General features: G+C 40.4%; 1 protein-coding gene across 15 annotated transcripts in view; it reads left to right on the top strand.

Annotated features, from left to right (window-relative positions):
- The first annotated feature begins 2,651 nt into the window (after positions 1 to 2,651).
- The window catches only part of THOC2 (THO complex subunit 2), a 114,615-nt gene continuing 101,839 nt past the window's right edge, over positions 2,652 to 15,427 (top strand). For 10 of the 15 annotated variants that reach the window (XM_058713821.1, XM_058713820.1, XM_058713817.1 and 7 more), the window contains exon 1: positions 2,653 to 2,779. In XM_058713821.1, the coding sequence (XP_058569804.1) occupies positions 2,709 to 2,779 (71 nt within the window). In that variant the 5' untranslated portion in view covers positions 2,653 to 2,708. Of the gene's footprint in view, positions 2,780 to 15,427 lie in introns of all 15 variants that reach the window. The other 5 variants (XM_058713812.1, XM_058713811.1, XM_058713808.1 and 2 more) reach the window with 1 other exon arrangement.

The following is a 15,427-nucleotide window of genomic DNA, read 5'->3' as shown; positions in this document are numbered from 1 at the left end:
CTAGGGGACAATTCCACAAAGGCTACAGTTTTTGCATTCATTCTTCCATTATTTTATCTATTTTGTCTTGTTTTGCTTTACCTTACAATGACCTAAAATTAACCTATCACTCCATGCATCAGACTGTCAACATTGAAACTACCTAATCCCTAGCCTTCACCACAGACCTCGGTCCCTGCCTAGTCCATTGGTATCCAGGAGCCGGTGACATCCCCAGTGAACAGTACTCTCAGCTGCTGAGACAATACCAGACACTGATAGCAAAGAACAGGCAAGCCAACAACAAAGATGCAAAAGATATGATAGCTTTGCAATCTTATGGCACAAACAGCCAACTGGCTCTGAGGAATCCCTAAAGGAGTCATCATAACATGGAAAATTAGTTCTGCAGACTCTGGGAGAAGGGAAGATCAAGGCTCCAAAGGGCATCACTGCAGTCAGGTCATATCATATTTGTGGCATACTGAATGGTACACATACTGCACACAGTTCAGCGTTTGGAAGGAGAAATCACTGCGATAAAGTGGCAAGGTAAACCACGATACAGCAGAATGTTGTCAGTGGCTCTCAACAGGGGGTTATTTTGTACCGCAGGAGACATTTTGCAATGTCTGGAGATATTGTTTTAACAACTGGTGTGTGGGGAGTGGGGGTGGGGGGGGGGGAGGGAGGGAGGTTCTACTGACATCTAGCGGGTCGAGGCCAGGGAGGATGTTGCTAAATAATCTACAATGCACAGGATCCTCCCTGTCCTCTGCAAAGAGTTACCTGGACTCACATGTGGATAGTGCCCACTGCTATAGATTATAGAGTGAAGTATACATAAGCAGCAGGATAGCACTGAAGCCATCCTGTAATAATGATTTTACATTTTTGTAAGGGAGGATGATGGTACAACAAAGATTCACTATGCCTTTCTGTGCACTTTAAAAATATTCCATAATAATGAAAAATGAAAAGATCAACGGGCACTCATATCTCTGAACCTCCTTGAAAGGGCAAAGGGTTTTTATGAACAGATGTCCTTGAAACAGAGCGGTGTATGTTTTCTAATGAGTGGCTTTAGGATTTCGAAATCAGACAGGACATTAGGAGACTAGATATAGTTGATGAAAAACAATCATGAACAACGTAGTATTTTCCCAGAACTTCTGAATACAGCCTATCCCCTGAACAGCCTTTCAACGCAAATAAACATGGTCTATTTGGCGAAACTTGCCAAATTTAGAAGATACTAGTTTAAAGTTCGTACCTTAATATATGTGTGGTAGGATTTCTTCCTTTGGTTGTCTATATTTTCTAAAATTTCTCCCAAACACGTATCATTACAACCTTTTTATTTTGAAAAGTTGCACAAATGGAACAATCCCTGCCTGTCCTTCACACAGACTCCTCAAATGTTAACATTTTACATTTGCTTAATCATCCTACAGTTTTCTTCTGAAACATTTTAGCGTAAGTTGCAAGGTAATGCCCCATTATCTCTAAATACTCCACGAAGTATTTTCTTAAACAAGGACTTCCACGTTAACGTAGTACAAGTATTAAAATCATGCAATTTACATTGATATAATATTATTACTTAGTCTATAGATATTCAAATTTTGTCAATTGTCCCAATAATGCCCTTTTTAGCAAAACAAAAATGTTCTTTTTCTGGCTGGGGATCAGTTGTCCTGTCTGTTGTTTCTATTAATCCGGAGGAGTTTCTCAGTTTGTCTCTTTGTCTTTCGTGACTTTGACGATTTTGAACAGTGCAAGCAAGCCAGTGATTTTGTAGACTGTCCCTCAAGATGGGTTTGTTTGATGCTCCCTCATGAGTAAATTCAGGGTATGCGAATTTTGGCGTGATGAACGCTACAAAATTGGTTAGTGTTTTTCTTAGCACCTTATCAGGAGGCACATGATGCCCATTTCTGGGCGTGCTGATTTTCGTCATAGTTAGGACGGAGTCCGCCATGTTTTCCCACAGTAAAGTTTTTATTTCGCCTTTGAAATAGTATTTAGTCGGGAGATACTTTTGAGACGGTGTAATGTAAGCAAGTTGTTTCTTATGGTACTTGCGCCCCCTAGTCTTGTGTAAGGTTAGAGTGACAGAAGCCGATTACAGTAGGGTGTCAGCAAGGGTTTCCAAGGGTCAATTTCTCTCTTCCTCGCTAGCTTGTCTCCCTTGTATTAGCATAATGCCTAGCACATAGTAAATGGCTGCTTCTTCTCTGATTAATTTCTTTTTTCTCAGCAGTTGGTAGGGTGTATTGTAGCTGATCTGCTTATGCTCGTCTTTCCCACAGACTGTGAGCTCGCTGAGGGTAGGCACAATGGCTTATTGCTTCTCTATCCCCAGTGCCTAGCACATATTAGGTGCTTGAAAAATACATGCTTGAATTAGTGGCCTGGAGTAGGTATTACGGAAGAAGAGAAGCTGAGCCGGCCCGGGGATGGCACTTTTTCCTGTTCTAAAGGGATGCCAGGGCAACAGGGCAAGGGTTGTAGGGGGCGCGGTCGGCGTGGTCACTCTGCAAAGGGACCCACGGGTCTCAGCCACCCGGTTGGAGGCAGGGCCTCGGGTTTCCGCGGGTGGGGAGGAAAGTGGGGCGGGAAATCGAAAACCGAACTCGCAGCTCCCGGCATTCCCCGTGGGCGGTGCTCCCCTTTGACCCCTCGCTCGCGTGCTACACATCCGGGCCTCTGCTACTAGTGAGGGGAAGATGGCGGCCGCAACTGTGGTGGTTCCCGTAGAGTGGATAAAGAACTGGGAGAAATCAGGGAGAGGCGAATTGTGAGTGTCCGGGCTGGAGGCGGGCGCACGGCCGGGCCGGGCCCGGGCGTCAGTCGTGCTCTCCCAAGTGGGGAGAGGTTGGGGGGGGGAAGATGTGCCCCCTCCCCCATCCGGGCGGCGGGTGTGGAGGGTTGGCTAGGAGTTTCGAACTCGGGGAGGAGAGGTGCTGGTCACCGCCGCCGACCTCCTACCTTCCCTGGCCTCCCCGAAATCCCCGTTGCCCGCTGTAGGCTGTCCTCCTTTAGTCTCTTACCAGAACTCCCGTTTCGCCCCTGCGGGTCCCCGCGCTCCAGCTCCGTCTCTTTTTGTCCCCCTCTTCGCTTGAGCTCACTTGGTTCCTTTCTTTTTTACGGGGCCGCGCCGGGGGGGTTCGGACTTTTTGTCTCTCTGTCCCATTTCTTCACTCTGCACCCGTTCGACTCCGCAGTTTGGAGCCCGGCGCCTCCTCTGCCCGAAGTCCGAGGAGGGCGAACCGTCCCGACTCCTTCCCCTCCTCTCCGCCCGCCGCCGCGATGCCCGGGGCGTCGCGAAGAGCCCCGCTTGGCACCTCTCGTCCTCCTGGGGAGCGGTCTTTCGGATCGTCCCGGCCTCGGGCGGCGCGGCTGGCCGTGGGAGAAGTGTAGCTGGGATTACCGCTTTCCCCGAAGACCTACCGGCATTTCTTTGCTCCGTCTTTTCACTTTAGAGCTATTTCGGGTCTGATTCAACTTTCGTCATTAAATGTTTCCTAAGCCCCATTTTGTCCTGGGACTGCAACTAATTTTGGCAACTCTCCAAGGTTCTCGAGTACCTGGAATAACGCGTTTCCTTTAGTCATAAAACTTGTATTTTTTTTTTTCCCCCGGTAATACAGAAAACAGTAATTTGCCATACCCGCGGTTTCCTCGCCCAAAATTTCAGTTTGCGCTCTCTCGGAAAAAAAAAAAAAAAAAAAAGAAATCGTTTAAGCAGCAAAACAAACCCCAGATTCAAAAACAAGTAACTTATTTCTAATTTCTTTCTCTGAATCGCGTTATTAGCTAAAGCTCAACATTGTATGAGATTAACTCTCTTTGGCCATTTTTGCGGTCTTCCCCCCCCCCCCCCCCCGTTAGTTAGTTTACGGTTGCTCGTGTTGCTCGTGCATAAGATAACGAATCTTTGGAACTTCGTTACTTCGAACGAAATCGGGGAACGCGTTCCCCGATCTTGAACGTGTAATATTGCCAGCCTGTATGGCCTCCCCACCTCACCCCCCGCTCCGCGCGCACTCGCAGTGCTTTATGAAGTCTTAGCAGTGTGAGCTCTAGAATTGTATTTCCTGGGTAAGCGGCGGTCTTAGCCACTTAACTAGCTGAGTGACCTTGGGTAAGTTCCTTAACCACTTTGACCGTTTCCCCTTGAGTAAATTGGGATTAATAAGTACTCTACTCAAAGGATTGTTGTGAAGACTAAATAATGCCTCTAAAGCACTTGGCTTATAGTAAGTGCTCAAGTGATAGCTATTAAAAGTAATATCATTCCAATCTTTAGATATTTAAACTTCTCTGGACAGCTCTTGCTCTTAAAGTCTGTACCACTCAGGTTAGCAGTTAATTGGTCTTTGACTTTCTCCTGTGTACTCTTGTACTCTAACGAATTGAGAGACCCTTGAAGAGGGAACTATGTTTCATATTTATTTTGGTTCAACCCTCCCGCGCCAGCCCCCGCCCCGTGCCCGCCTCCCTACCCCTCTCCCCCTCTCCCCCTCTCCCCCTCACCCCCTCACCCCCTCACCTTCCTGGCGTTTGCTTAGAGTGCTTATTGGTTTATAAAGTGAAAAGTCTATTTGATAAACATTCATTTGTAACTGTTAGGAACATGTTCCAGATTCTTGTACATGCTGTTTAACAAATAGCTATTGAGTCCCTTGTGTGTAGGGAAGGCAGGATGGGAATTTACCTAACCAAACCATTATTTTCATCTGTATTAGATTAGGATAATCTCCCCAAACTGATAAATCAGTTCACTATTTTGTTTAGTTATTTAGGGTCTGTCATCTTTATAGATTGCTCAGCTTCCTCCTTCCAGCTGTTTTTGACAGTTTTATTTCACCTTAGAATGAGTGGTATTAGGGATAGAAGGTGAAATTCTGCTTGGCTTCTTACTGGCAGTGGTTGGAGAAAAACAATGATGTAGGAGATTGAAATACCTTGTCAAAATGAGATTTTGGTTTCACTTTATGTATATTTGCATGATCCATGCTCCCTGTATTGTTCCTGAAGAGCTTTTTCAAAACTGTTGTTAGGGCTTATTTGTATGTAGTTATTCCGTGCTTTGAGGAGTGTAGTTTGAAGTATAGTAAATTCAAATCAGTATAGTCAGTTTTATAATTGTATTCTGTTATATGAAGAGTGTAAAGTTGTTAGTTGTGTGGCAAAATGAAATATTTTAAGTAGGCAAATACATCACCATCCAGTACTTGGGCTTCATTTATCTGACCTCTTTCCCTTCTTTGAAAACTTTGTTGTGTACAGTCTGACTTTGGAGTATTTGTACCTAGCATTTTCATTTTATTAGAATGAATGGTGTTGTAAATATATTACCCCAAATCCTTTCCTTTGTCTGAAAACAGAGCCTCTTAAATATAAACCAGTAACTGGAACTGTTAATAACAAAATGAAGGTAGTGCGCCAACAAAGTATTAGTGAATCCTTTTAGAGATTTGGCTTTTAGAATATGACCAATATTTAAGATAATGTCTTGGGTGGGTTTTTAGTTTTTTATGAGGTAAATTAGCAGATGAGCTTTAACTTGACTGAAAACTACCTTTTTAAGAAAAATGCATGGTGTATTTCATGAGGTTGTTCATTTCTTGTCTCTCACTTCCTACCAGTATATTTTGGGAGTTGTAGTCAACTTCAGGAACATAGTGCTAAAGCAACACATGAGAGTATGGGGCATTTAGTAACTTGCAGAGAGGGCAGTTTCTTAATTGTGCCTCATGGAAAGCAACTATTAAGATGGAAAGTGTTGGCTTTGAAGAATAAGCTTTGTTAGGTAATCATAGGAAAGAAAAACTATTTTGCTTGTCTGAATGGTCCATCACACACCTAGCTAACCTATTGTTTCGAGAGATACTGATGTTTTTGATGATAAATTATAGAACTCTTAGGACTACCAAAACATAATTGTTGTCTTTCTTAGTAACACTTAGAACTATTCTTACAAGTTTCACAACTAAATGTAAACTTTCGAATTCTGCCACACGTGAAAAATACACATTTAATCACTTTAATTTTGAAATTAGTTTCTTGACAACTTTATGTTAGCATAGGACTTGCCGCGATTATGCTAACAAACTTGGATGTACTGGTAGATCCAGTGGTGAATTCTGGTTTTAGTAGAAATCATTAACACAGTGAACTCAGCATTCTTTTGTGTCACAAGCAACCTTACTGGAGGATTTATGTTCCAGGGTCTTAATCGGAAGATGTTAGCCTTATGTCCATACTTGGTCTAGTTTAGAAATATTTTTATTTGTTGAATATTATCTGTTTGTTTGAAGATCTTCATTATTTTTCTTTTTAAGAATTTATATATTAGAATTTTTGTTAGATATTACCTTATTAGTCATTGGTAATTATAATAAACTTTTAAAATTTAATTGCCAGGTGTTGTGATTGCCATTCTTTTTCTTCTGCTACTAAATGATTTTATACCTTCCAGAACTTCTCTGAGTGCATGTGGATGTTCATTAAATGTCTGACCTGAATTTTTTGGAGGGGTGTGTGTGTGTGTGGGGGGCGGTTATGGCAAATAATCATTCTAAGAGATTTGTCTTGGTAGTTGGGTCTTTTTTTTTCTTCAAAAGATGCTCTAAATTCAGCTGAAGTTTTATCTGAAACCCTTTCTTCGTATTTTAGTTTTCATTGGCGTTTATTTTCTCATTTTGATCTGTATTCACAAGTTAAGAATAAGTCTTGGTCCATTTTCCTGGTAAGAGAAATGCATTTTTCAAAAAAATGTTGTAGCAAACATCAGGAGATTTTTCTAGGCTATTGCTTTCTTTGTTAGAAAAATTATTCTCCAGCGCTTAAATATTAAGGTAGAGAGAGTGCTATTTAATGTACTTGTGTGCAGGAACCTTTGTTTTTTTTTAAACATTTCCTGTTGCCTTTCCTCCTCATAAGTGAATATTTTCATTTTCATAATTGCATGATTCAAGATAAAACTGCATGCCCAGTATTCATTTTTGTGGGTTATATTTCTATTCTGGTAATGGTAGTAGAGGTAGTACTTTGCTTCACCAAATTGAGCCTTTTTTGTTGTTTTGCTTTTAAGAATTAATTGAAGCACAGATCAACATCAGTGTGAAGCCACCTTTGAGATGTTGATCATAACATCTCAAGTAGCTCAGGCTTGTGCTCTTTCCTTTTTTATTGAAAAGCGGGATCAAGTGAGGTGGAAAGCTAAATACTCAAGTATTCACAAAATACTTGAGTCCTTGGAAGAACCTAAGACATTCAGTTTAAGTTTCTTTGACAGAAAGTAGATTCTGTCTTTGTTCTCAAGGACCTGAGACAGCATCTCCACAATAGTACCAAGTTGTTTTAAAAGTGGAAAAACTGGTGAACTCAAGTATTTGGAGGTTTTTAGGGAAATCAAATAATCATTTGGACTGAGGAAGAATATTTGATTATTATTTTTTTTGATGTTTATTTTTGAGAGAGACAGTGTGAGTGGGGGAGGGGCAGAGAGAGAGAGTGACAGATAGACAGACAGCATCTGAAGCAGGCTCCAGGCTCTGAAATGTCAGCACAGAGCCTGATGCGGGTAGGGCTCGAACCCAGGAACCATCAGGTCATGACCTGAGCCGAAATTGGATGTTTAACCGGCTGAGCCACCCAGGGGTCCCCAATATTTGATTATTTTTAAAGCCACATTAGAGGCACCTGGGTGGCTCAAGTTGGCTACGCGTCTGGCTTCAGCTCAGGTCATGATCTCATGGTTGGTGGGTTTAAGTCCCGCGTCAGGATCTGTGCTGACAGCTCAGAGCCTGGAGCCTCCTTCAGATTCTGTGTCTCCTTTCTCTTTGCCCCTTCTCACTTTGCACTCTGTCTCTCTCAAAAATAAATATTAAAAAAAAATGCACATTAAGTGGGTAACTGTTAGAGGTAGTTTTGTTTTTTTCTCCCTTTATAATTTAGGGAGTTCTCCCCTTACAATTTATAATATAAAAACTGATTAACAGGTGTGGTAAGACATGCAGCATTTAGAAACAGAATTGTTTCAGGATATGTACTTGATGATCTTCTATTTGTGAATTACTTAGGGAGAAGAATATGGACAAATCTTCTGATTGGGGGAACATTCTTAGCAACTGGTTTAGTTTCCTCCTACAACTAAGGAAGAACTGTTTTATACTAGGGAAATAAAAGTATCTTATGCAAATGAATTGCCTTACCCTAATAAACCATTAGTGATTCCTTACACAATTTGGGTAAATCTTTGAGATGCCAGTTAATACTTCACGATGACATTGTCACCTGAATCCTAATGAATATGTGGCCTTGTGACTGGCAAGATGGAATTATATTTTCAATTACGGTATTTCTTAAAATTGTCTAACATTGGCTGTACCATTGGATTAAGTGGGATGAAGTGGGAACGCTGACATTCCCCCCTTCCCACTGGAAGGATTATTGTGAAAGATATATGCATTAAGCTTAGTAAAACAAATGGAAAATGAAGCTACTGAAAATGTGAATAAGCAAGTACATTCACCATAAGAAGGAATACTTGGGGGTGCCTGGGTGACTCAGTCGGTTAAGCATCCAACTTCGGCTCAGGTCATGATCTCAGGGCTCATGAGTTGGAGTCTGCATCGGGCTCTGTGCCAACATCTCAGAGCCTGGACCCTGCTTCAGATTCTGGGTCTCCCTCTCTCTCTGCCCCTCCCCTGCTCATGCTCTGTCTCTCTCAAATATGATAAGCATTAAAAAAATTAAGAAAAAAAGGAATATTTGACCTTGCTTTTTAGTAGCCTGGGTACAAAGGGAAAGATGGTTACTTGATTCCATTACATTCTTCTGTCAAAAGCCAGTTTCCTACTACTACTTTCTAAAGGGAATTGAACCTTTGGGGACAGTTAGAATCACAAGGAACTGTTTTAATACTTTATAGCAAATACTGAAGTGATCTGGTTTTTTTTACATGTTTATTTTGAGAGAGAGAGAGAGAGAGAGGGAGAGAGAGAAAGAGAGGGAGGGGCAGAGAGAGAGAAGAGAGGGAGAGAGAATCCCAAGCAGGCTCTACACTGTTAGCACAGAGCCTGACACACACAGCTCAATGCAGGGCTTGATCTCATGTGCTGGGGGATGGTGACCTGAACCAAAATCAAGAGTTGAACATGCAACCGACTGAGCCACCCAGCTGCCCCAGTATTGAAGTGATCTTGATACACTTTCTTATATATTTATTCTTAACAGAAGCGATCTTGATACACTTTCTTATATATTTATTCTTAACATAAAAGCTACATGGTAGACATTTTTTGGTTACATTTCTCATGCTTGTCTGAAGCAGATATTTCTGTGTTGGGGGATGGTGACCTGAACCAAAATCAAGAGTTGAACATGCAACCGACTGAGCCACCCAGCTGCCCCAGTATTGAAGTGATCTTGATACACTTTCTTATATATTTATTCTTAACAGAAGCGATCTTGATACACTTTCTTATATATTTATTCTTAACATAAAAGCTACATGGTAGACATTTTTTGGTTACATTTCTCATGCTTGTCTGAAGCAGATATTTCTGTGTTGCGTATTGGAAGGAAGATTGATTTTGCTTTATATTTCAGATAAGCTTGTGGTAGGTTTAACATTTTGAGAAATTAAAAGCTTAACCACTGTTCTCAACACATTGGAAGGCCTGTTTAGTTTTCCAGGGAAGTAGTTGAAAGTACTTGCGGTAAAACTTAAATTAGTTTATTTTACCATTTATAATGTGCTCTCTGCAAATTTTTCTTTGTTTTTATTTTTTTAAAATAGGAGTTGGTTAAAAACTAATAACTAAATGAGATTTTCAAACTATGCAGATTTCATCTCATAATTATCCTCCATTGGCAAGGCCTTTTTATTCTTTGATTTTGAAGATGGTTTTGTGACCTACAACTGAATTGTTGTTAGGAAAAGTTTATTGACTTTAAACTACTTTACTCTGCTCATCATGATGATGGAGTATTGAAATAATAAAAAGACACAGAATGGTGAGCTGCACCAGCATAGATAATCTGCAAAGTAGATGATCACCCACTCTGTGGGTGATTGTGATGTAACATATTTCACTTTAGGTGTGATATAGAGTCATATTTTCTAAGTCTTAAAAATTATTTGTTTTATTGATTATGGCAAAAGTATTGCTGGACCTAAAAGTAAAAAACATGTGCATTCATGGGTTTTCTTTTTTGTTAGAGCCTTGTGCAACTTGTAGTAAGGAGATTTCTTTTTCTAAATTGTGCAATTAAAAAAATATTGAAAAGTGCATAAAACTTAAATGTAGAGCTTAAAGAATCAGTGTAAGATGCACACCCATGTAACTCTCACCTAGGTCAAGACAACATAACTGCCCTTCCAGGTTGCACACTTTTTACCTTTCCATGGTAACCATTTTCCTGACATTTATGATTTTCTCTTCCTTGTCTTTAGTTTTTTTTTTTTTAATGTTTGTTTATTTTTGAGAGAGAGAGAGAGTACAAGTGGGAGAGGGTCAGGGAGAGAGGGAGACACAGAATTCGAAGCAGGCTCCAGGCTCTTGAGTTGTCAGCACAGAATGTGAGGCTTGAACTCCTGAACCACGAGATCTTGACCTGAGCCAAAGTCGGATGCTTAACTGACTGAGCCACCCAGGCGCCCCTTATTTACAGTTTTACTACCCAGTGAGCTTAAGTTTGTTCTTGAAAAATTTTCAAAGTTTATTTATTAAATTTTGAAAGAGAGAGTGAGAGAGAGCGCACACACAGTCAGGGGAGGGGCAGAGAGGAGAGACACAATCCCAAGCAGGCTCCACGCACGCCATCAGCACAGAGCCCAGTGCAGGGCTGGAACTCATGAACTGTGAGATCATGACCTGAGGTGAGATCAAGAGTTGGTGCTTAACCAACTGAGCCATTCAGGTGCCCCTGTGCCTTGAATTACTTATAAATGGAATCATAGCGGGTGTGTTTTCTTGTATCTGGCTGCTTTTGCTCAACCTTATGCCTTTAGTATGCATTCATGTTTTTGTAAGTATTTGTTATTCTTTGATTTTCATAGTTACAAGATGCTCCATTGCATAAGTCTACCACAGTTTCTCTTGTGCACTGATAAACAGTTTTGCTGTTTCGAATTTTCAGCTATTACCAACAGTGCCAGTGGAAACATTGTTATATAGGTATCTTGGTGTACACAAGCATGTATTTTTGTAGGATGTATACTGAAGTGTAGAATCACTGGGTTCTAGATTGTGACAAACTGCAGCTCTGCTATAAACTGTGAATCTGTTTCAAAATATACTCCCAATAGCAGGTGTATGAGAGTTCACATTGCTTCACATCCTGGCTAACATTTAATATTGTCAGACTTAAAATTTTTTGTCAATATGATATGTATGTGTATGTAGTTTATTGGTGCTTGTATTTTCATGGGCATCTTTTTATATATTATTGGCCATTTGGATTTTTGATTTCTTGTGAAAGGCCTCTCTATATTCCCCCCCCCCTTTTTTCTATTGGGTTGTTTGCATTTCTTTCATTGATTTGTAAGAGTTTATATAGTATCTATTTGTGCCCTTTGTGGGTTATAATGTATGTGTGGCAGATACCTTTTGTTACTCTGGCTTGTATTTCCATTCTTAAAATGGTACTTTTTGATGAACAGAAGTTACTTATTTTAATGTCAAATTTATTGATCATTTGCTTTATGATTAAGTAGTTTTTTGTGTTTAAGCACTCTCCTCATTCCAAGGCAAATGAACTTATCCTATGATTTTCTGGAAACCTACTATTTTGCTTTTCATTTTTAAAAGTTTTTTATTTAGTTTTGAGAGAGAGAGCAGGGGAGGGGAAGAGAGAGAGGGAGACACAGAATCTAAAGCAGACTCCAAGCTTTGAGCTGTCACAGCCTGACGAGGGGCTTGAACCCAAGAACTGTGAGATCATAACCTGAGCTGAAGTCAGATGCTTAACTGACTGAGCCACCCAGGTGCCCCTTTTGCTTTTCATTTTTAAGCCTTACCTAACTGGAGTTGATTTTTATGTGTGCTGTAGAGTAAGGTTTGCATTATATTGTTGTGGATGATATGTATGAAGAAAATCCAGCCTCACACAGATAAGTAGTTGGCAGAAGGAGGAGAATTTTAACAGTCTTTTCAGGTAATTGTAAATATTCTTCTTTGATATCATGTCAAAATTTGTCAACTGGTAGTTTCTTAATGATTTGTTGTAATGCCAAATCCAAAACTGCATCAGTGAACTTTTTGTACTTTGTTAAATTAAAGTGCATTTGTCTCTCTTTTACTTGGAATCTTTTACCCATGCGTTATTTTGCAACATCATGCATTGATTGATCAATTGGAAAATACTGGTTCACTGAATGATGCAGCTCTTCCAAATACTAACACAATACATTGTATTAAATAAGAAAACACGTTCTTTAGTATCATCACTGAGATAATCAGGAAAGATTTATGAATTGGGAGCTAGTCAAGTCTGTGGTGGCAGCTCTAAGTTTTCAGAATTCAAATTTTTATTTGAAACCTTACATTTTATCATTGGCAACAACAAATTCTCTCAGTTGTTTTCCTTGAAGTGACTGGCTCAGTTGGTTTATTTTTGAGAAAATGCCTGCCAAAGACCCAAGTCTGAATAACCATGGTTTGAGTTGTTCTTTCAAGTAAAGATGGCGTTCTATGAAAAATCAGCTCACAATTTAAATAATTGCTTAAGTGATTTTCCTGGAGACAACCGTAGTATTTTGGTGTGTGTCAGAAATGCTCTGTGTGTACTTTCCATTTTTCACATAGAATATTAAAATACATGTTCTTAAAAAAAAAAAAGACTTGCTCTCAGGCTCAGAATTTCACTAATATGTTTTACTGCTTCATCAAGCACATTTTTTTATTGTAGATAAAAACACATAACAAGAATAGCCTTAACACATTTTTAAGTAACAGTACCATATTGTTAAGGATAAGCACAATGTTGTACAACATATCTCTGGATTTTTTTCGTCTTGTGCAACTGAAGTTTTATACCCATTGAATAGCAACTCCCCATTTGTCTTTCCCTGTAGTCCCTGGCAAACAAATTATATTTTTTGCTTCTGTGAGTTTGATTCCCTTAGATACATCTCATATAAGTGGAATTGTGCAATATTTATGCTTCTGTGACTGACTTATTTCACTTTGCATACTGTCCTCAAGGCTCATGTATGTTGCAATATATGACAGGAATTCCTTCTTACAGCTGAATAATATTCATTTGTATGTATATGCCACATTTTCTTTATATGTTCATCTGTTGATGTACATGTAGGTTATTTCTACTTTTTGGCTATTGTGAATAATGCTGCAGTGAACATGGGAGTGCAATACCTCTTTTTTTTTTTTTTTTTTTTTTAAAGTAGGCTCCATGCTCAACTTGGGGCTTGAACTCAGGACTCTAAGATCAAGAGTTGCACACTCTACCACATGAGCCAGCCAGGTGCCCCTCAGAAATACCTTTTTGAAATCCTGATTTCAGTTCTTGTGAATAAATACCCAGAAGTGGGATGGCTGGATTATAATTCTATTTTTAATTTTTTGAGGAACTTCCATACTATTTCTCATAGTGGCTGTACCATTTTACATTCCCAGCAACAATGCACAAGGGTTCTAGTTTTTCTACATCCTCCCTAATACTTATTTTATTTTTTACATTTATTTATTTTTGAGAAACAGTGAGACAAAGCGTGAGCGGGAGAGGGGCAGAGAGAGAAGGAGACACAGAATCCGAAGCAGGCTCCAGGCTCTGAGCAAGCGGTCAGCACAGAGCCTGATGTGGGGCTCGAACCCGTGAACTCAGATCAGTGAGATCATGACCTGAGCCGAAGTTGGATGCTCAACCGACTGAACCACCCAGGCGCCTTATGTTTTATTTTTTTTAAGAATTAATTTTTTTGCAGCAATTTTAGATTCACAGAAGAAATGAGAGGAAGGTACAGAAATTTCCCATTTACCCCTTGTCCCCACGTGCATAGCTATCTGCCTTATTTTCAACATTCTCCACCGGAGTGGTACCGTTGTTACAATTGATGCATCTATATCAACACATCACAATCACCCAAAGTTCATAGTTTACCTTTGGCTTCACTCTTGGTGTTGTACATTCTAAGGGTTTGTATAAATGTATAATGACATGTATCCTCCATTAGGGTATCAGGGTATTTCTACTGCCCTAAATATCCTCTGTGTTCTGCCTGTTCATCTCTGGCTGTCCACAACCCCTGGCAGCCACTGATCTTTTTGTTTGGTTCTTTTTAAATATTTTCTATCCTTTTGTTGAAGATCTCATTTTATTCATGCATCATTTTCCTGAACTCATTGAGCATCTTTATGATAGTTATTAAAAAAAATTTTTTTTTTTTAACATTTATTTATTTTTGAGACAGAGAGAGACAGAGCATGAACGGGGGAGGGGCAGAGAGAGAGGGAGACACAGAATCGGAAGCAGGCTCCAGGCTCTGAGCCATCAGCCCAGAGCCCGACGCGGGGCTCGAACTCACGGACCGTGAGATCGTGACCTGAGCTGAAGTCGGACGCTCAACCGACTGAGCCACCCAGGCGCCCCTATGATAGTTATTTTAAATTCTTCATCAGGTAACTCATACACCTCTAATTCTTCAGGGTCAGTTTTTGGAGACTTGTTTTGTTCCTTTTACTGGGCCATTTTCCCTGTTTCTTTACATCCTTTTAATTTTGTGCTTGTATGACTGTATTTGAAAAAACACTCTTTTCTTCCAGTGTTTATGGATTGGCATAGTACAGGGAAAGGCCTTAACCAATCATCCTGGCTATTGGATCATCTGGGGGCTTCTCAAACCTTCTCTGTGGATATGTCTTTTGGACTTATGTGTATAGATTCCATATTAAAGGTATTTTCCAGTTTTTTCCAGAAGCTTGTACTCATTTGCTTGGACTCCTTTGGTGTCCATCTGTTGTCCTGGGCAGTGGCAGCATACCATCCAGCTCTTTTTTGTTTTTAGTGGCCCCCAGGCGGCTAGAGTATGTTGGGTACTGTCAGTGCCCTAGGTCAGGCTAAACAGAAGTTCTTCAGGCAGTCCACCCAAAAGCTGGAACGTTGGGCACATGCTCCAGTCTTCTCTTTGTCCCCTGAGGGAGAGGTTGCTGAGCTGTATTGGTTTCTGTTTGCTGTACTGTGGATTCTCTGGATCTGCAGCTCACCACCCAGCTGTTTTTTGTTGTCAGCAGGCCTCGGGCACCTAGAGTACGCCAGGTCCTTGTGTGCTTCGTGATGTTACGGAAAGAAACTAGTCTCTCTGGCAGCAGCCCCCACCCCAAGTCAGAATGTTAGATGTAAAGTCCAGTCTTCTCTTTCCCTCCCCAGGGAGAATTCGGGAGCTGGGAGTTTTTTTTTCCAGTTGTGTGGT

Source organism: Neofelis nebulosa, chromosome X (assembly GCF_028018385.1).
Source record: "Neofelis nebulosa isolate mNeoNeb1 chromosome X, mNeoNeb1.pri, whole genome shotgun sequence".
Taxonomy (NCBI): Eukaryota; Metazoa; Chordata; class Mammalia; order Carnivora; family Felidae; genus Neofelis; species Neofelis nebulosa.
This window is presented reverse-complemented; position numbering and strand designations above follow the sequence as displayed.